At 41.1% G+C, this 22,527-nt stretch overlaps 1 protein-coding gene across 2 annotated transcripts in view; it reads left to right on the top strand.

Moving 5' to 3' along the window:
* The window catches only part of LOC126412741 (neuroendocrine convertase 1-like), a 492,712-nt gene that overhangs the window by 362,861 nt on the left and 107,324 nt on the right, over positions 1 to 22,527 (top strand). For both annotated transcript variants that reach the window (XM_050082477.1, XM_050082478.1), the window contains exon 9: positions 9,128 to 9,228. In XM_050082477.1, the coding sequence (XP_049938434.1) occupies positions 9,128 to 9,228 (101 nt within the window). The remainder of the gene's footprint in view (positions 1 to 9,127; positions 9,229 to 22,527) is intronic.

Raw genomic sequence — 22,527 nt, 5'->3', positions numbered from 1 at the left:
TTACCAAAAAATGCGTTTGCTGTTAATTTTACACATACTGATGATTACGATTTTATCTGTAATTAAAATTACGGCGGTAGTTGTCATTACGGGAGTGCCTACTGAAAATTGTCACATTCGGTAAAATATTTGTCATATCCGGTTTTCTTTGTCATTTTTCTTAATTCTAGGTAGAGCAATAGTTAAAGAGCAATTTTGATAGATATAAAGGATAGTAGAAGAAAAGGCAGCAGTGCAGAAAACTAAAGATGAAACAGCACTACTACAGCTCGGGGCCCTATGCTCGCTACGGCACATATTCATTAAAGCGTAATGAATCCCCTGAGGTCTATTACGCACTGCAAATAAATTTTAGCTTTTGCGTTGCAAGCAATAGCGGTAAAATTCCAAAGGCAAATTGTTGTATCCGTGCTAATTCCAGTTTCTGCATTATAGGCAATGCTGTTGTAAATACAAAATTAAATTGTCGCATCTGGTTCAAAGCTAATTTCTGCATTACAGGTAATAGCGGTGAATGTACAAAGATAAATTGTCGTATACAGTGCAAATCGTGTACCTGTACGCTGTCATTATTAAATTCCTTACATTTTCTTACAAATGCAAATTGCTCGAAATCTACATTCTCGTCACTCAGTTTGAGACCACGTTCAGGTTTGCGTGTGAATCTGTTTGTCTGTGTCATTTCGTACTTCAAGTTACATAGCTTTTCATATTTTAAGTCGCGTGGCTTTTCGGATTTTAAGTCGCGTAGTTGCTGTAAATTGCTCACATTATACACGCTGCGCGAGTCTGACAAATGTTCGCAAAGTGGCGGATTCTGTGACGTATTGGTGACTGAAATAGTTTTTAACTCTGTTACTGTAATACTTTCGTCAATTTGGTTGTTGTGTCGTTCACTTTTATTAACAAATTCCGTATTCACAATGTGTGAAACTTCCAGTGACTTCAAATTAAACTCGTCGCGTATCTGTACTGCGTTTTTAGGGCATTGTTCGGTGACTGCATTAATTTCGTGTTTATGTAATTCTGTTGTGCTTACATGTGTACTATTTAATTCTTGTGCAACAGTGCCAACCTTTTCATTACTGTTATTAGCACAAGTCTTAGTATTCACACGTAATTGTACTTTAGTGTCCTGACATTGTATGGTAACAGCTGTAATCTGTTCGCTAGCTTGTTTGTTCTGTTCATTAAGGTTATCGTGTTTTTCCCTCGGCTGTTTAATACATTCAGAAAATTGTTTGTTCCATTCTCTAAATTGTTTGTTCTCTTCTTCCAGTCGTTTGTTCTGCTTATCAAGTTTTTCATTAATTTTATTAAATTTTTCGTCCTGTTCACTAAGTTGTTTGCTCATTTGTCGCAACAAAGCCATAATTGGATTCGACTCAAGGTCAGCATTTCTATTCTCTGTGCTGTTCAATAGTGGATCTGGAATTGTTTCACTTTCTGTAACCATTTGGTCATTTTGAAATTTACAAAAACGTTTGTCAGTCAAATGTATACTATCAGTCATTGTTTCGGAATTAAATAAATCTGTCCTACTTTGTGTGATCTGTTCATTTTCATTAGACAAATTTGTCTGTACATTACTTGAGTTTTCCGAATCGGGTGTGTTAAGCTGGGCAGCGCTCATTACAATAGAGCGTTCTGCGTCATCAATTGTCGTCAAATTAACAGACGAGACAATTGAGTTTGTTTGTTCATTATCAGGGTAAAAGTCATCACTAGTGGTTGGAATGCATTGATTGTCAGTGAACGCAGGATTGTCATCATTACACTGCGTGTCACAATTACTATTGGTCACGTTGTTTAAGTCGGTAATTTCGTTCATAATACCTCGCGATACACTATTCACAGTCTTTCGCGGCATTTTTACAATAGTCACAATTATTCAAAAACAAATAAGCACAAATGCAAAAGCAGCACACAAATACAATAGAGCAACGAATTGCCGTTGACCTGTAGAAAGAAAGTCACAAGTTAATAAAAGCGTTGCGCCAAATCCTAATTATATCTAAGCAAATAAGAGCAGATATCTGACTGTCGCTCAAAAGACTCTCAACGAAATACGATCCTGGACTGGGTGTCGCCAAGTGTAACCTCCCCACAAAAATTTTAAAGACAGAAATATTAAATGAATAGGAGCCAAACGTCCAAACGTAACCTCCCTGCAATTAAATTTAATGACAATAAAAGTGAGAATCGCAATCTGACTTAAGTATAAGTTCTTCATAAAAATAATTAAAGTCCGTTCAGTGACAAGAAAATTCAATTAAACCGAAATATCGGTCTTTGGCCCTGTGCAAAACAATCAGAATTAAAGTCTTACCTCAGAATAAATGGATGTCACATTTCTGCTCTTGTTATTGCGCACCGCTTGGAGGAACTGCATTGCAAATAATAATACTCTTTTTTTGTGATTTTAGTGAAATTTTTCTTCAAAAGAAGTGGAATGAAATGGGAAGTGCAACGAAATCTTTAGTTCAATAAAAAATTAAATTTTTTTGAAAAAATGCTTTTGAAATAAAAATTATTATTGGTGGACTTGTTGGAGAATAATTACAATAAATAAATTTTTGCATTATCTAATGATTATATTAATTAATAGTATACCTCATTCACCATCTTGACCAGTGTTGCCGACCGCCTACATCACACAACCCCACTGGGCTGCCACCACTGACCGACCGCTCTGCATGACGACTATTAGCGTACTACACGCGACGACTACTGACAGAGTACTGCTCTCAACTAGACAGAGCTACAGACTCGCAACGACTGACCGACTCGCAACGACAGACTGACAGACTGAGAACCGCTCGCAACACTCGCGCGGTCAAGCGCAAACTCTCTGGTCACAGATGCTACAATGCCTCGCCATCGCTGCTATGTTACATACGTGTTTCAACCTCCGCCGGGGCCAGCCTCACAGTCCATGACTGCAGCGCCTTAGACAGCTCGGCTAATCCCCCACATACCTGAATAGCAAGTGCCTCATCTTAAAAAGAAACATGAAAACTGCAAAACATATTTTATGAAATGTTCGCTGAGTGACCGTCACAATCAATACGTGCCTCTAAGCAAGTCAGTATCAAACTGGAGAACACTGCCAGCACAACCAGGAAACGTTCGATGGCGATAGTGTCACGCCTGACGTACAAACGCAAGTCCTCAGAGGGTGGGTGTGTCGCGTTTTGAATGTGATGCGTCGAAGCACCTTTACTCATATTTTTATGAATATAGTGAATGACAATGGCAAACGTACAAGTATTAGACAGACACAAATAATAGTGTCGCGCGTATACGTTACTTATTTACACATAAGACAGTCGTTTCATATTCAAGTATACGTCGACGGCCAATGGACGCATCGAATTAAATAATAGATACCGCAGTGCCATTATTAACCAGTCACAACCAATATAAAATGGAATACAAATAAATAAATAAAATTATATTTCACAAGCTGCGACATCGTCGCGAAAAAACAGTGACCCGTATATGTAATAAGTTTCCTTTAATTTACGTATATGATCACAAACTTTTTGTTAACAGATTACCAATTTCGGTATTTAATGACCATCATCAGATCTGTTTCATAAAAACAAAGTTCTAATATACTGCAGCCATAGTGGCATCGTCAAATGTTAAATGCAGAATCAGCACCAGCATCGTCAAGTACATATAAATAACATCACATGCACGAGTCATGTTGTCAGTAGTACCGAAACCGGTAATCTGTTAACAAAAAGTTTGTGACCATAGACGTAAACTAAAGGAAACGTAAAATTACATTTGTTGCTTGGCGTTTCTCAAGTTTTAATTATTACTTTTAGCATACTGAATAATGTATGATGACCTCACAGTATTACTGCGGACTATGTGACGTATAGCACAATGTTTCGTAAGAGAGCGCTTTGTAGTGGATCTCATAGCACTTAAGTGTATTCGATTAGCATGTCTAGCTAGTAAATTTGTCAGATTACGACGCTTGAATCTTACAGGTGCCGCAATTCAAGGAGGTAAGATATGAATAAGGTTGTGTGACGAGTGACACAAAATTGTTTAAAATTATGTAAAATGCTTGAGTATTCGTCCTGTGTAATTTACAACAATAACATTCACACGAACAGATACGCACATCATTACAGGACAAGGCGATCTGAATATGGTCGCGCATGACGAGATGAAATAATGATTCTGTGCCAACACATGCTCTTTTATTAGGACTATGTAACTGCTTTTTTTACAAAACTTATTGGCTAAATAAATTTTATATAAGTGAGCTATGTTAATCTTAGATGGCAATGTTGTGTATGTATGAGCAAAAATTGTTTATGGAGCAACAAATGTAGTTTTATTTATTTATCTTTATTGTATTTTGTATTGGTTGTGACAGATTAATAAAAGTGTTGCCATGCCTCTTATAAAATTCGATGCACCCACTGGCCATGGGTGCGCACTTGAACATGAAACACTAGTTTTACGTTCATATATGTAACGCGTATACATGATTATTATATTTGTTTGTGTAAAACTTTTAAGTTTGCCATAGTTATTCACTAAGTTGACGAACAGGTTAATAAACGTACTTCGTCGCATCCACATTTACAAAGCGGTGCGCCCATTGGTTGCGGACCTTCGCTTGTGCATTAGGCATGTAACTAACGCCATCGAATGTTTTCTCGTACTGTTGACTGTGTTGGCCTCCATTTTGATTCTGTCTTGCTAAATAGACACGTGTTGATTGAGATAGTCATCTGCGAGCATTTTATTAGTTACGTGAATGCGTAGTGTCTGTTCTTTCAGGCGTGTTCGAAAGAACAGGCAAGACGCATACAGCTAGCTAATTCGCTTCGATGGGCGACGAATCCAGAACCTTCAGTGCGGATGCACATTTCTTTCGACCTCCAGTGGGAATAAAATTAGCGAGCTTAGAGGACGGGGACAGGGACTGTAGAATGATGGCGCTATGAGGGAATGTGAGTCGGCAGGGGAGCGTGCTGAGATTGTCCGCGCATTTATGGCAAACGCTGTCTGGGTGGTGCGTGGCTATCGCAACTGCCTTGCAGCAGGTACCAGGTTCGAATCCCTGTCCGCCACGCATTTTCACGTATTTCGTATAAAGTCCCGACGCAGCTGATATCATAGATCCTTCCATTTCCTTTCCTTTCTGCCCCCTCCACCTTCAGTTTATGTAGTGAAGTCTGTACTGCCAAATTGATGCTTGTTATTAAGATCACGTACATTCAGTGCAGTCATGTCTGAACTCAGATAATTAATTTCTGTTACATTTGAACTGTTTTTACTGTATTCCCACATTTGTGCGTTTGTATTAACTGTCCACTGACAACTATGTACTGTTGTTTCCGCAGCCTCAGTACGCCAGGGTTGAGAATCAACCGGTTGGTTCAAAACTAGTCGCCAGATATACATTACTGCAACTCTGACAGATTTTTTAATAAACACTTAATAAAATATAAAAAAGATTGCTGTTGCTGTGTCAACAAAATGTTGAAACCGAAAAACAAGGCATTTTTATGTGCCTAATGTTTCGTCTTCCAATGCAAGAGACATCATCAGGGGCTACAATAACTAAGAAAGCAGATACAATCACAAACGAGCTCAGATATCAGAACTGGTTGTACGTATGCACGCAACGTCGGCTCGTAACATCATCAGACAAGTGTGGAAATCGATACCGCGTGGAGGATGTGTGACGGCTTATGAGCGAAACTTCTGCAGCGTAGTCGAACCAAACTTGGCAACATGTGAGCCATTTCCCAATGAAAGCATTGTTCGTCTTTTCTAAGAGTGGGATAAATTTATTAAGAGCTGAGGGGATTACTTCTGAAATAATGAATACTTATTTCAGTGTGTCTCTGTTTCATTTGACTATCCCTTATATATTTGTGTTTACATTTGATTTTAAGGTTTCTGTACATCGGAATATTGGAGCTCTTGTGTTACATTTCATTGCGCTACTTTGAAACGCCGATGAATATTTAAGGATCTCTGCGTATCTTACAAGGGGAGGCCGCCAATTGTGAAATTCAGATTCGATTCATGCTGCGCATAATAAAAGCTCATGCCCAGAGGTGTAATGTGGCAAAGCACCAAGATGCACTTCTCAGCCGTTGTCGAGAAAATCGACAGTTAGAAGAAACCGTTGCGGTGAAATACTCTCTACGATTAATAATGTTGTACAGCGTCGTGGCGCAGCGGTAAGCGCTCGGGTTCGTAATCCGTAGGTCGCTGGATCAAATCTCGCGCTATGCAACATTTTTTATTATTAGTTTTTTGTAATTCAAATATATATATATATATATAAACTATTAATGAATTAATTCAAATATATATATATATATATAAACTATTAATGAATTGTTTATGCATGTTGGTGAAGGCGGATCGCTCTCCAATTGTACCGCCTCCATTTTTCCGTTTGTTTAACAGGGTGTACCAAAGCTCTCACGTCCGCAATGATTTTCGACGATGTTATAAGTTGCGCTATGGACCGCATCTACCTTCTTTCGAAGTTAGCAGGCAACTACGCTGTTATGCGACGGCTCGTTTCGGCCCATTCAACATCTGTCCTTCAAGTGTAACGAGCGAGTAACGGAGTTTATGTTTCATACCTGCCACAGCAAATTTGTGTTCGTGGGGTTTCTATTCTAATTCGAACGTTTGACTTGCGCTATACGTATTCGTTTCGGAATATCGTTTCTACGTCTTCCGTTAACTATACGTGGTTAACATTATGAAGACAATTAATAACATTTGTGAAATACAACTTTGCTTGCGGAAAACATAATGATGTTCGAAGTCGCCAGTTTTTCCACGACAAACAACTTTCAACAACTTATTATATGCATAATTGTTGCAACTGATTGCCGGGAATTATATATATATATATATATATATATATATATATATATATATATATATATATGTGTGTGTGTGTGTTTATACACACATTTGAATTACAAAAAACAAATACTAAAAAAAAAAGAAGGTTGCATGGCGCGAGATTCGATCCCCCGACCTTCCGATTACGAACCCGAGCGCTTACCGTTGCGCCACGACGCTGTAGAAAATTATTAATCGTAGAGAGTATTTCACCGCAACGGTTTATTTTAACTGTCGATTTTCTCTACAACGGCTGAGAAGTGCATCTTGGTGCTTTGCCACATTACACCTCTGGTCATGAGCTTTTATTATGCGCAGTATGAATCTAATCTGAATTTCACAATTGGCGGCCTCCCCTTGTTAGACGCAAAATATCCCGCTTCCTGGTTTAAGTACGTGAATTTAAGTACGTGGTGTGTTATCTATTCTAACATATTCTAACATTGCTTGCTTCACAATCCCTCCACATTTGAATTCAGTGCTTTACATAGTGACACTCTTCCCTAATTACTGCTCAAATGATTCCCAGGGCTTTTCAGTGAAACTCGCTTGTCATTCATTGTATGTGGTGAAACATGTCTCAAAGAAAAATTGTGGTATCAGCAACACACCAAGTGTAATAGATAATGCCTTTGCTTAATTTTCCAAGCCTATTCTTCTTTATGGCGATGCGCAGCAATGTGAGTTTTGCATAGTACGAATTAGCAATGGTCGTTGTGCTCTTTACCATAAACTCTTTGTCCACAATTCCTTCACAGTCGAAGAAAACGTTAGTCATGCCCTTCCCTCCTGATGGCGTAACTTCGCATTTCTGTCGAATAGGTGGAGAGGTGAATCTCCACTCTATAGACGCTCTCCTCGTTGCACGTGTGGTACGATGGAGCCATGTCACGTCGGCCATGATGATGGGGCTTGGGAAATCATTGTTGTCCACGGATTAACGCATAGGGAACTCCAGAGACTCATTAGCGTTCAGGTGACAGTGATGGCGAAACCCGGCGAGAGCGCAACTTCCGATACTACAGACGATGTCGAAGGATGGAGTGAGTACTGCCTATTGAGACGCGCATCTACAGGGCAATGTCTGCCGTAGTCACTGTGGGACTGCCACGAATCACTGTCTCGATTGCCTGACACTGTCGTCTGTTGTCGGAGTCGATGGCCATGGCTCCCGATCAGCATCACCTAGTCTGTGCATCCTCTCTCAAAGCGTGACATACATCTATATCTACATCTACATGGGTACTCTGCAAATCACATGTAAGTGCCTGGCAGAGGGTTCATCGAACCACCTTCTCAATTCTCTATTATTCCAATCTCGTATAGCGGGCGGAAAGAATGAACACCTGCATCTTTCCGTACGACCTCTGATTTCCCTTATTTGATCTTGGTGATCGTTCCTCCCTATGTAGTTCGGTGTCAACAAAATATTTTCGCATTCGGAGGAAAAAGTTGGTGATTGGAATTTCGTGAGAAGATTCCGTCGCAACGAAAAACGCCTCTCTTTTAATGATGTACAGCCCAAATCCTGTATCATTTCTGTGATACTCTCTCCCATATTTCACGATAATACAACACGTGCTGCCATTCCTTGAACTTTTTAGATGTACTCAGTCAGTCCTATCTGGTAAGGATCCCACACCGCGCAGCAGTATTCTAAAAGAGGACAAGCGTAGTGTAGGCAGTCTTCTTAGTAGGTCTGGCCTACCCACTGGTCTACATACCGTGAGAATTTCACCGTAAATCTGTGTACAATTGAGGCGTATTTCGCGCAGGTATCTTACGCTTTCCCGCTTTAGAATACGTTTCCAGTAGCGAACCCATTTCACCCGCACACTGTAATGCACACGTTATCCTCGTCGCTGCAGGATTACGTTTGCAGGAAACCTGAGGTATGCGCTGTCTTCTGACAGTGCACTACCGTTGTTCGACAATGGCTTCAACGTGGAACGACACACGTGTGAATTTATATTACAATGTCGCTAAGCATATCATGAGATTATCGTCGCACATTGTTTGTTTACGTACTTTGTAGGTACACCTGGGTGATAATCAGGCTGGCTGGACCCCTTAAGTCTAATTCAATGTGTAAAATCAGGCGACGACCTTGCTACGCAGAACGGCCAACATCAGCGCCGTTCCATTGGTTAATTCACGCTATGCATTCACTGGCCTCCTTGAATGCTTCGCTATAACCCACATACGTTTCTGTGTGCAGGCCACGACGGACCTGCGCAACTCGTGCACCATCCGGCACACGGGCACGTCTGCCGCGGCGCCCCTCGCTGCAGGCATCATTGCGCTCGCCCTGGAGGTCAAGTGAGTACCCTAACCTACCCTAAAGCAGCAGTTCAGTCCATTTTCCGTTTATTGCCACGAATTTCTGAACTGTTATCTGGAAACTGTAAACAGATTGTACATACACAATAATCATGGTGATACACAATGATTTATATCTTGTATACAGCTACAAATTACGTTAACAGCACCTATTGGTACTACTGACGTAGAGATAAAACTAAAAATAAGAATCAAGTGAAAAAATTGAAAGGGATCAACTCATGTTCCAAATGAATAACTTCCAGCTTATATTACTATATATATTACTGGCAGCCTCGGAATTACTCGAGGTTTGCCGACTAACAACAATTATACCTACTTATAAACCGATTGTTGCTACAATATTCTACATTGCCCAAACTGGTCCGTGCGCGCCCTGGCAATCCTCGACTTTGCGCATACCTGCTTGGGTGGCCGTAGCATACTTTCTTTCTTTCCTTTTTTAATGTTTCTTTAAGTTTTCTGCTTAATTAAAATTATAAATGACTGTCAGCGTCAGTATTGGAAGAAATGTTTCTTGCGATTTGTTGGCGTTATTTGATATGAAGAGCTTCCACTTGATCTCATTAAATGAAAGCAAAGCCGTTACCTTTCAGATATTGTATGTGCAATCATATCAACCGTCGTCCATACGTTTTGGTCCCTTATAACTGTTTGCAGTCAAACTGTCTACAGTGTCTCTTTACCTGAAAAAAGAAGGCAACTGAACATGGTCAACGGAACTTTCCATATCCACAAATTAGTGTGTTATTACATACTTTGCTTTTTTTTTAGTCATGAGTCTTCTGACTGGTTTGATGCGACCCGCCACAAATTCTTCTCCTGTGTCAGTCTCTTCATCTCCGAGTAGCACTGGCAATTACGTCCTCGAAGTATTCCGATCTCTTTTACAGTTTTGCCCTCTACAACTCCATCAACACAATGGAAGTCATTCGACGATGTCTTAACAGATGTACTACCATCCTGTCCCTTGTCATTGTCAATGTTTTCCACATATTCCTTTCCCCTCCCATTCTCAGCAGAACCTCCTCATTCCTTACCTTATTGATCCACCTCATTTTCAACATTCGTCTGTAACACCACATCTTAAATGCTTCGATTCTCATCTGTTCCGGTTTTCCCACAGTCAATGTTTCACTACCACACAACCACATGTACATTCTCAAAAATTTCTTCCTCAGATTAAGGCCTATGTTTGACACTATTAGACGCCTCCTGGACAGGAATGCTATTTTTGCTAGTCTGCTTACGATGTCCTCCTTGTTCCGTCTGTCATTTGTTATTTTGCGGCCTAAGTAGTAAAATTCGTTCACTTCATGTACTTCGTGGCCACCAATCCTGATGTTAAGTTTCTCTCTGCTCTCATTTCTGCTACTTCTCATTACTTTCATCTTTCTTCGATTCACTCTCTGTCCACATTCTGTACTCATTACGCTGTTCATTCCATTCAGCAGATCATGTAATTCTTTTTCATTTTCGCTCAGGATAGCAATGCCAACAGAGAATCATATCATTGATATCTTTTCACCCTCAATTTTAATCCAACTCCTGAACCTATCTTTTATTTCCATCATTGCTTCTTCGATGTACAGATAGAAAAGTAGGGGCGAAAGACTACATTCCTGTCTTACACCATTTTTACTCCAAGCACTTCGTTTTCGGTCGTCTGTTCTTATTATTCCTTCTTGACTCTTGAACATATTGTGTATTACCCTACTCTACCTGAAGCTTACCCCTATATTACTTAGAATTTTGAACATCTTGCGCCATTTTGTATTGTCGGACGCTTTTTCTTGGTCGACAAATCTTATGAACGTGTCTTGATTTTTCTTTATTCTTCCCTCCATTATCAACCGCAACGTCCGAATTGCCTCTCTGGTTCCTTTACCTTTCCTAAAGCCAAACTGATCATTATCTAAAACATCCTCAATTTTCTTTTTCATTCTACTCGATGCAAATGTTTGGGATATGAACCATGATCTGTTGAAAGATACACAACTGTCTCGAATAGCGGCAATGCCGCGTAGTTTGAACTTTGGGAATATATGACAAGCCCGCCAACCTGGCGCAACATTTTCTCCTTTTCTTTTATGACGACCGTTCTATATCCCGCCAGCGTTCGGCAATGACGTGTGATAAAACAGTTCCAGTACGTCTGGCAGCTTGTTACTTCTAGGGGCAGATCCCGCAGCTTGACTCCGGATCAGTTCTGTTGGGCTCATATTGTAATGGTACAGTAGCAAATGCAAAAATGCAGCGTTTCTACGATGTATTCGGTGCTGTGAAAATGATTGCTTTTCATGTTTCTACGACACGTTTCTATCTCTGTGGTGTAAAACGAAGGACATTGTCCATACAAAGAGAATTTGGTTTTTCATTTTTGCTTTACAAATTAAATTGTTATGTTTTCTTAATTTCAACAACTTTTATGAACAGTCTTTCATAAAACATCGATAATAAACAACTTGTACTGGAAATGTAACAGGAATTTCGCGTCCAGTATGTAAATAGAAACAAGAAGCTGTACATTATTCATAAAAAATGGTGATGAGTTATATAATTGCGAGATGTGGGTATTTCAATTGAACGAGAAAAAGAAAATGATACTGTGGGGATTTGAACCACACCACGAACAACCGCAATTGTTTCACAATCCATTATGCTACTGACTGCGCTACACTTTCAATGCAAATCAGTGAACTGCATTATACACAACACTGAGAATCAGGTTACCCTTCATTCAGAGGCTGTTGCACGCAGCGACTGTTATATTGACTTGTAAATAATAGATTTCAGCTATCAGTCGTCCTTTAGAAATGTTATTGGCACATCTAGATTTCAGCTATAAACTAGCCACTCTCAATGCACTATCATTTTTGATGAATGTATGTAATGCCTGTTGGTCGGGCTTCATCCACAATGAATTGAAATCTAGATCTGCCACTAAAATTTCTAAAGGACGACTGATAGCTGAAATCTATTATTTACAACACTGAGAACACTTCAAATCCGATTATCTCCGTAAATAGATGAAAAACATTAAGAACAGCCTATTTCTCGGCACTTTTTAACCGTGTTCCACACGCGTGTTTCACTACGGAACAGAAAGCAGCCTCAGCCATTTTCATACTGCGCATTATCAGCGCGACATCAGACAACAACAGTGCAGAGGCTGTGACTGTACACGATTTTTGAAATAAAAACTACGTAGCTAAAGCATTATTAAGAAAAACGTTGATGGCTGTTAATACATATGAATATCTTAAAGTTTTATTTAACGTAACTTAGTAATAAGATATCTGAAACATAAGTAGGACCTACTTCCAAGAGCGTTACGGCACCAGTGTACGTGTGCCACGGCTTCTGAGCAATCATTGCGTTGTGTTTGTTTACATCATGTGTATTCTTATGCTGAATGGATTATACGCCATCTGTCGGAAGTGGCGGAAACTTGGCGCGCTCAGTCATGCTACTTCAAATAATATATACGTAACGTTCCACATTCGTAGCATTGTCTTCGACTGAGAAAAAAAAAAATGTGCTGCATTACTTTCTGGGCAAACCTCGTAAATTATTTACAGAAAATATGAGTGACCCATTCTTGAGTACTGCTCGAGTAGTTTGTATCCCTACCTTTTGGATTAAACGAAAACCTCGAAACAATTCAACGGCGCGTTGATTGAATCGTTATCAAAAATGGTTCAAATGGCTCTGAGCACTATGCGACTTAACTTCTAAGGTCATCAGTCCCCTAGAACTTAGAACTACTTAAACCTAACTAACCTAAGGACATCACACACATCCATGCCCGAGGCAGGATTCGAACCTGCGACCGTAGCGGCCGCGCGGTTCCAGACTGTAGCGCCTTTAACCGCTTGGCCACCACGGCCGGCGAATCGTTATCGATATGTTTTATCAGCACGTGAGTGTTACAGAAATTCTTCGTAAACTGAAACGGGAATCCCTGGAAGAAAGAAGTTCATTTTGTTGAAACGCTGTTGAGAAAGATTAGACAGCCGACATCTTTGACAGATTGCAGAACGCTTCTGCTGCCAATAACGCACATCTTGTTTGACGCTCACGAAGACGAGAAGATATGAGAGACTGGAGCTCGTATGGAAGTATAGAGACAATCATTTGTGAATGGAGTAGGAAAGAGAAGGACTTCGTCGTACAATGTAACCGCCGCAATGTACATGGCACCTTACAGAGTATGTGTGCAGATGTCGATGAGAATCATTAACAAAGAAATCGTCAAATTCCTTATCACTTTGATGTTGTTCGGCATGTGTTCTGTAAGCTTATCAAATAGAGATTCAGAAAATTGTACTTCTTTACATTCATACTAGCGACATGTTCAGACTTCTCGCTGGTAATACTACGTATCCACGGCCTCATCATTTGCCTGGTGTAGCGGCATTAATTACTCAAACAAACCTTCCTCGAGAATCAGTCCACTTGTTTAGTGGAGCCCGTATCAGAATCGCTTTAGTAGTTTTCGCCTTCAGATACAGACAGATAAATGCACAGATAAGACAAGAAAATTTTGAGTTTGCTAATGATAACCTTACAACGTATCTTTATAGTATTTTACATTTTGTGGCCTTAAATGAGATTGAGGTCTCTAAAATAGTTTTTGTACTTATTTGGCATGCAAAATACGATAAATCAAAGTTAATACATAGCTGCTCGAATCGAAAGTCATGCCCCCGTCACCTGAGTTCGTCTTATCAAAAGTACTTGAAATTCTCGAAGTAGCAATCATAAAGTAATGTATAAAACGTCCACTCTTCCTCGCATTGCATTTACGCTTGTTAACCGCTACATTTCCTTTCCCTTAACAGTGTCTCCGATAGCGTTCAGTTGACACATCATCTAACTTGTAGCGCACCTCCTACTTGCACACATTCAGCTTTTGAAGATCACGGTAAACATGATGGCTCCTGATTACTGCTGACTTCTTCCGATTACTGTAAGTATGAAACAGGACTAAACAGACAGGGTAGATTATAGCTGGGGAATACGTGAGTTTGAAGCAAATAAAACAGTTTGGTTTCCCTCTATGTTCAGCGCCCAGAAAATAAGAATTTCGTGAGATTAGTCTTGTTGCACACAGTTCCCAACTTTTGGCCCAGTTTATGTCTCAAGTCTGAAACGTGGCGGGGTTCGGTGATGAGTTAGATAACCATATTGTCGCATTCTACGGGACCCATCGGTATTCTTCAAGATCGCACTTCTCCCAAGCATTATGTGACCATTATGGTTGATACTGTGCATTCCATGGTACAGTGTTTATTCCCCAATGGTGATGCTGTGTTCCAAGACGAGAACGACATGGCCTCTGTCACACTGCTCACATCGCAAAATACTGGTTTTAATAGCACGAAGCTAAACTGTTGCATCTCCTCCGGCTACAACAGTCACCAGATGTATATTTTATTGAGTCTTTGTGGTGTACATTAGAGAGAATGGAGCGTGATCGCTATTCACACCCATTGTTGTTATCTGAACTTGTTACTGACTCTTTTGTAGGAAGAATGGTATAAGATTCCCCTGAGAACCAAACAGGGCTTTACTTATCCATTCCAAGACATCCGTAAGCTGTTTTGAGTGCCAATGGCTTTGCTACACTGCATCAGAAACGGTAATGTGTTGTGTTTGAGGCGATTCGAGTATTTTTGCGCAGCACCTGTACACTGAGGTAACAAAAGTCATAGCAATATACAATATACAAAGAGCGGTATTATCACATACACAAGGTATAAAAGGGCAACATATTGGAGGAGCTGCGCTTTTCTACTCAGGTGATTCCTGTGAAAAGATTCCCGGTGTTATTATGGCCACACGACAGGAATTAAGAAATCAGTTTTGGAAAGCGTTAGAGAATTCAATATTCCGAGATCCATAGTGTCAAGATTGTGCAATATCAGGCATTACTTCTCATCACGCCGAGTTGCTGCACTACGCACTGGCCGACGGCCTTCACTTACCGACAGAGAGCAGCGGCGTTTGCGTATAGATGTCATTGCTAACAGAAAAGCAACACTGTGTGAAAAATCGCATAAATCAATCTGGGAAGTACGACGAATGTATCCCTTGGGCCAGTGCGGCGATATTTGGTGTTACTAGGCTGCGGCAGCAGAAGACCGACGCGGATGCCTTTGCCAACAGCACGACTACGCCTGCAGCGCGTCTCCTGGACTCTGACCATATCGGTTGAACCATAAACCGTGGCCTCGTCAGATGAGTCCCGATTTCCATTACTAAGAGCTAGTTGACGATAGAGCTGGGGTGTGGCGCATATCCCGCGAAGGCATGGCCCCAAGTTGTCAACAAGGCACAGTGCAAATTGATGGGAGCTACATAATGATGTGGGCTGTATGTACACGGCATTGACCGGGTCCTCTGGACCAAATGGATTGGTCACTGACTGGAAATTGTTATGCTCGGTTACTTGGAGTCCGTTTGCAACCATTCATCGACTCACGTTGCCAAATATTGATGGAATTTCTGTGGATGACATTGAGTCGTATCACCGGGCAAAATTATTGACGGTTGGTTTGAAGAACTTTATGGATAATTCGAGCGAATGATTTGGCCGCCCAGATCGCCTTACATGAATCCCATCGAACATTTATGGGGCATAAACGATCATTTCGTGCCCAAAATCCTGCACTGGCAACGATTTCGCCGTTACGGACGGCTGTACATGTAGCGTGGCTAAGCATTTCTCCAGTGGACTTCCAACAACTTGTTGAGTCCATGGTAGGCCGTGTTGCTGCGCGAAGCTGGGCAATCCGAAACTAGATTAGGAGGAATCCTATGACTTATGCGATGCCGCGCGGGATTAGCCGAGCGGTCTATGGCGCTACAGTCATGGACTGTGCGGCTGGTCCCGGCGGAAGTTCGAGTCCTCCCTCGGGCATGGGTGTGTGTGTTTGTCCTTAGGATAATTTAGGTTAAGTAGTGTGTAAGCTTAGGGACTGATGACCTAAGCAGTTAAGTCCCATAAGATTTCACACACATTTGAACATTTTGAACTTATGCGACCTCAGCGTATATCACAAAGATAGACTAGGCACCAGTGGGGGAGGTGTGTTTTTTTTTTTTTTTTTTTTTTTTTTTGCTGCACATAACACGATAATACCTATTTAGATTAGTACAGAATCCAAATGCGAAATTGTTAGGATGAAGATAAGAGTTAAAGGTGTGTTAGCCAGTCATTGAACGTAGAGTTGGGTTCAGTGATCGCAGTACCGTTGTAGCAACAGTAACTACAGGTGTAAGTAGGAATATAAAAACAAGAAACAGATTTCAGATTAGCTTTGCATTTAACACCAAACATTCAGCTCTGAGACGGAAAATACCGGAAAAAATGGAGAAAGTTAAACAGTATTGTGCAGTACAACTTAGACGAATGTGTGCCGAGCAAACTTTTGACGGGTGGGAAAGAACCACCGTGATTCGACAGGCGCACTAGAAAGGTACTGCGAAAAAAAAACCCACAAAAAACAGGGCTTCGCCACTGGTTTAAACGTAGCCAAAACCTCACAGACAAATATAGACCTACATAATCCAAAATTAGTGTACTGAGAGTCGTGAAGCATTCTGCGGATTGGAAAGTAAAATTCTGTCTACGGATCTGATACAGATTTGAAGCAGTTTTGCTCTTAAATTAGACCAGTAAACTCATGAAACCCAGCTGACCGTACTCCCAGACATCGTAAAAGCATTGAAACCTAAATCTACATCTACATAACATATTCCGCAAACCACTGCAGTGTGTGTGGCGGAGGTACCCTGTACCACTACCAGTCATTTCCTTTCCTGTTCCACTTGCAAATAGAGCGAGAGAAAAACGACGGTCTACATGTCTCAGAATGAGCCCTAATTTCTCTTATCTTCGTGATCCTTACGCTAAATGCGTGTTGGCTGCAGTAGAATTACTCTGCAATCAGCTTCAAATGCCGTCTCTCTATATTTCCTCAGTGGTATTCCTCTACAAAAGGGGTTAAACAGAAAAGATAGATTCTTCGGAAGTTGTTTCGCTGACGAAGATCACACTGTGGTGTCTTCACTCAACCGTCACTCGAAACCTAAAATGCCAGATGACGAAATATGAGGCTATGGGCTAAAAAATTGACAAGAGGGAATATGGAAAAGGGAAACGTAAAAATAGAACGTGACAGTGGCACGGAAAGAACCCTTCGCTACACACCATAAAGTTGTTTCCGAGGTATTAGTGTACAGGTAAATGTTTGCTAGCTTTTACTATTTGATTCTACATTACTTGTACCTGGACTCAATGTCCACTGTGGTTGGATTGTGTGCGTGGCGATCAGACGTTTCTACGGTATAAGTTCCCCTCGCATAGTTATCTCTAGCACAGACACCCCCATCTACCCTTCCATGTCCAGACTGTTTTTCCATGTTTTATGTTCATGAAGAACTGTTTTCCGCTTTTGATATCCTCAAAACCGACATTGAAAGCAACAGCCTCATTTTCTACACACACACACACACACACACACAAGTCGTTTCCTATTGCTGCAAGGATGTCTCTTACGGTCACCGCAAATAAATTTACCCGTCTTCATAACTCTTAGTAAGTCTTTAACTAAATGATATTTTCACAACTTGTAGCAAACTATTTCTTAGCTGCTAAGTTTGCATATAATCTACATGCACTTAGATTAACTACATTGTAACTACTAATTTGCTCTCAGTAGTAGCATGTTAAGAACAAGTAAAAGAAGTCACCCTTCATGGAAAAGGAACATAAGAAGACTGCTCCTAAAGGAGTCCGTTACATGCAAAAAGATGCACAGAAATTCAAGAATTTATGATAATTAAAGGAACGTGAAAACTTAATGTATGAAGTTTGTGCGTTCTACAGGAGGGCACTCCAGAATTAATTTGGTTGCTCCCCTTTTAGCTTGTTCCCTTATCTGATTACTTGTCCCCCAAGAGCAATGAGTCTTGCTAATGAAATTTTCTTTTATGCTTAACTTGCATGATGTAAGAGGTCACTTACAGTTATTTCGGGCACGTCTTTAGCCATTTGTGCTAGACTGACGTCAGGCATCGCTTTTCCATAGCTGACAAAAAGAAGTAAGAATAACGCAGACTGTATTCTGCCTCCAGTAAGTGGGAATAATTTGTGTTTAAAAAATACTACCGTCATTTACTAGTGTGTTACGCTCTAAATTTGATACTTTTGATCGGTAGGTACGCATAAAATATTTTCTTAGTTTAAATGAAATTTTTAGTGATATTCTTTAGCTTTATTGTTACCTTCGTAGCAACTTCATGATGACAGGATATCAGACAAAGTAGTGAATGTTTGCTGACCATGCAGACTAGAAATTAGAAAAAATAAATAAAATGTTTAGGATTACAAATGAAAAAACACGTCATGTATGTTACACAGTATTACTTTATTTTAGTGGCGGTTTACGGCTTACAAGGCCTTCATCAGACATTAACTGACTATCGCCATCAAAGAAGGAACAATATTCGTGAACATAAAGAAATTTCGTAGTCTACGCCACTTCTTAGAAACCATAATCTCTGTTATTATAATACATGAAGAAACACCTTATGGGTCACAATTACTTTTATTTAGACTGCCTGTTTCGATTTGCCCTGCACATCATCTTCAGGTCTAAGTTGGAAAAGGAAAACGCGGAGACAAAAGAAAAATTATGAGAGTGTTACATTACAAACAGCACCATCAAAGATAGCGAAAATAACAACACAACATCATAAAACCGACACATACCGCAAGGAGCACTTTTTCAACATTGGTATGAACGACATAAAAGTAATGTGAAAGAAAAAAGAACGTACCTGGGAAAAAACTATGCAGTCAGATATGTAACATGTGCGTACGTCATTGACCAACACATTAGTTCACCATATGTAACACTCTTCCATCATTAAAATAAAAATAAATAGTAGGATTCATAATTCAAAAACACATTAACCTAAGATATTGCGTTATGTAAAATGTGTTATAAAGTCAAAGCTAAAATACCAATAAAGGGCCGGCCGTTGTGACCAGGCGGGTCTGGACACTTCAGTCCGGAATCGCGCTGCTGCTACGGTCGCAGGTTCGAATCCTGCCTCAGGCATGGATGTGTGTGATGTCCTTAGGCTAGTTAGGTTTGCGTAGTTCTAAGATTTAGGGGACTGATGACCTCAGCTGTTAAGTCCCATAGTGCTTAGAGCCATTTGAATTTGAACCAATGCAGAAAACAGCTCCACAGTAAGAAGTAACCTAAATTGTACATTTTAAACTCAGGCATGTCCATACGTTAACGGACAAGAGACTTAGGCCAGTTATCCTGCGAAAGAGTTGCATCGTCTTGGTGTAGGCAGAATCATAGATGCAGCTGATCCCCTTGACCCAACTGAAGAACTAAGCTGGCACTACATATTACCTACATCCGCAATTGAACCGCAAATATAACAGAGACTTTTGGGCTACTATATGGGGACGAACGAAGGCAGTGACGAAAAACCCGATCTAAAAGTAACGTAAAAAACCAGTCATGCTTATCGGATCATCATATGCTTGATACTGTGGCATCACAGTCCAAATGATGAAGCTTATTACTGACGCACTACTGCCCACTACAACAGACATCTTAAACCACTTATTAACGACGGTGTTTTTCCTAAGGCCTGGAAGCAGGGACTAGTTAAGCCACTACCTAAAAAGGACGTTGCCGCAGCATCCTCTGATTACCGACCTACTTGCATTCTTTCACCACTGTGCAAGGCCTTAGATTATACACTGGTGTCCAAAATTGAAGCAACAAACCTCTATTTCCCTGTCCTGTGTCTAAGCACGATATAATCATACCAACTGTCAACAGTTGTCCATACGATCGTGTTCTGCACGGAAGATAGCATTCCGGTCAACGGACAACCACGCCAGCAATGACATCAGGGCACCCATCAAACGGGGTATTATTTGTCGGGAACTCCCACATCCACTATCGCTGTTTAGATGCAGTATGGCAAAGAGACCGAAACTGTATCCCAAAGAGCAGGGCACGGCCGACCATGTGTGACATCAGAGAGTGAGAGGACCGTTATTTGGCTGTAAGAGTACAACGGTACCGCATTAGTACTGTACAGTACTGGAACATGACCTCGCAGCATCCACTAGGCGTGTTGTATCGAGGCAAACTGTGTACATAAGTCTTCGGCAGAGTGTCATTTACTGCTGGAGACTTGCTGTATGTGTGCCTCTGGCCGGCCGCGGTGGTCTCGCGGTTCTAGGCGCTCAGTCAAGAACCGCGCGGCTGCTACGGTCGCAGGTTCGAATCCTGCCTCGGGCATGGATGTGTGTGATGTCCTTAGGTTAGTTAGGTTTAATTAGTTCTAAGTTCTAGGGGACTGATGACCACAGATGTTAAGTCCCATAGTGCTCAGAGCCATTTGAACCATTTTTTGTGCCTCTGACGCGTCTTCACGGAAGGGAACGTCTAGAGTGCGAGTCGTCAACATTCCACCTGGTCAGATAAACAGTGGACCAATGTTCTTCTCACACATGAGTTCCGATTTGCTCTAAAGAGTGATTCTCGACGGATTCGCATCTGGGGGGGAACGTGGAACACGATTTCTGGACTCAGATATTGTAGAAAGAGACCGTTATCGAGGAGAATACCTAATGGTGCGGCCGGCCGCTGTGTCCGAGCGGTTCTAGGTGCTTCAGTCCGGAACCGTGCTGCTGCTACGATCGCAGGTTCGAATCCTGCCTCGGGCATGGATGTGTGTGATGTCCTTAGGTTAGTTGGGTTTAAGTAGCTAGTCTAGGGGACTGATGACCTCAGATGTTACGTCCCATAGTGCTTAGAGCCATTTGAACCATTTCAACCTAATGGTGTGGGCAGGGATTATGCTGCCCACTCAAACAGCTCTTCATGAAATTATATGGGTGAATCGGTAAAGTTTAAGCGATGTAAAGTATCACGACGAGATATTGGTACATCACGTGCGGTTGTTGCGAGGTGCTGTGGGCCCAGACATTGTAATGATGGACAATAAAGCTCGACCTCACAGAGCGCAGGTGTTCGATGTTTTCTTGGGAACGGAAGAAGCTGCACGCATAGCGTTGCCTGCTCTCTCTTCTGGCCTGAATCCCATAGAGCATGTCTGGGATGCACTGCGGAGACAGGCTGCATCAGAGCATCCATCCATCACCTCCAAGACTTGAGAGCAGATGGGGAAGACACAGGTGTTGTTGCCTCAATATGAGATTGATGACATCGTTCACTGCATGGTGCGTCGTTGTCCGGCCCCTGTTGCTGCCAGAGGTGGTTACACCGCATACTGAGCACAATAATCAGTCTTCGTGATCTGTGTGTAAATCCATTAAGTTGGAAAATATGAAGAACATTTTTGTCTACCTTTATGCATATTGCAGTTGCTTACGTTCTTTATTTTTTACATTGTTTTTACTTTACTGCCACCTGTGTATACAGTTTTATGCCAAAATAAATGCAACCTTGCAAAATTTACGGTTGTTGCTTTAATTTTGGCCACCAATGTATAATCCACCACGAGCTAATATAAACACCTTATTAGACAAACACCAGTTAGGTTTCCGTTACCAATGCAACACGGCATCTGCCTTGACAATGGTTATACATGATCTGAAGCCTGCAATGGATGCGAAAGAGGCAACCAGCCCTTGACATTGTTGACTTCGACATTTTGCTTCCCAAACTTAGCAGCCTAAATTCCTCGCCAAGTGCAGTGCACTGGCTTCATTTCTACCTCACGTCTTCCAGCAAAGTCCATGAAGTCCAAATTAAGGCAGGTAGGATCAGGCGTCCCCAGGATTCGATATTCGATCGTATAGTCTTTGCACTGTATGTCAATGATTCGTCATCAGTTTTGGCTTACCGTAAAAACCACGTGTGTGCTGTTGACCTCCAGTTGTATCCAACTGCAAAACCATAAACTTGAAGACATCTATCCAGAATTTCAGTACTTAACTGTGTGCACTATCAATATGGATGCAGTATATAGTTTAAGGCTCAACCATCCCAAAACCAAAGCGGTCCCAGTTGGTAATTATAAGGTCGTCAGCCCGAAATATCGGGAACCCGTTTCATAATTAACCCTAAATGGGACAAATATCAACTTCCCTCCTTCAGCAAAGAGTCTAGCAGGAATAATAGATAAAAATCTAAAAGGTATTGTGCACATAATTGCAGTGTGGAAGACGGTATCAGTATGTATCCATGCCATAGAAAAATATAA

Source organism: Schistocerca serialis, chromosome 7 (assembly GCF_023864345.2).
Source record: "Schistocerca serialis cubense isolate TAMUIC-IGC-003099 chromosome 7, iqSchSeri2.2, whole genome shotgun sequence".
Classification (NCBI taxonomy): Eukaryota; Metazoa; Arthropoda; class Insecta; order Orthoptera; family Acrididae; genus Schistocerca; species Schistocerca serialis.
Note: the sequence above shows the minus strand (reverse complement) of the source record. Positions and strands in the feature narration are given on the sequence as shown.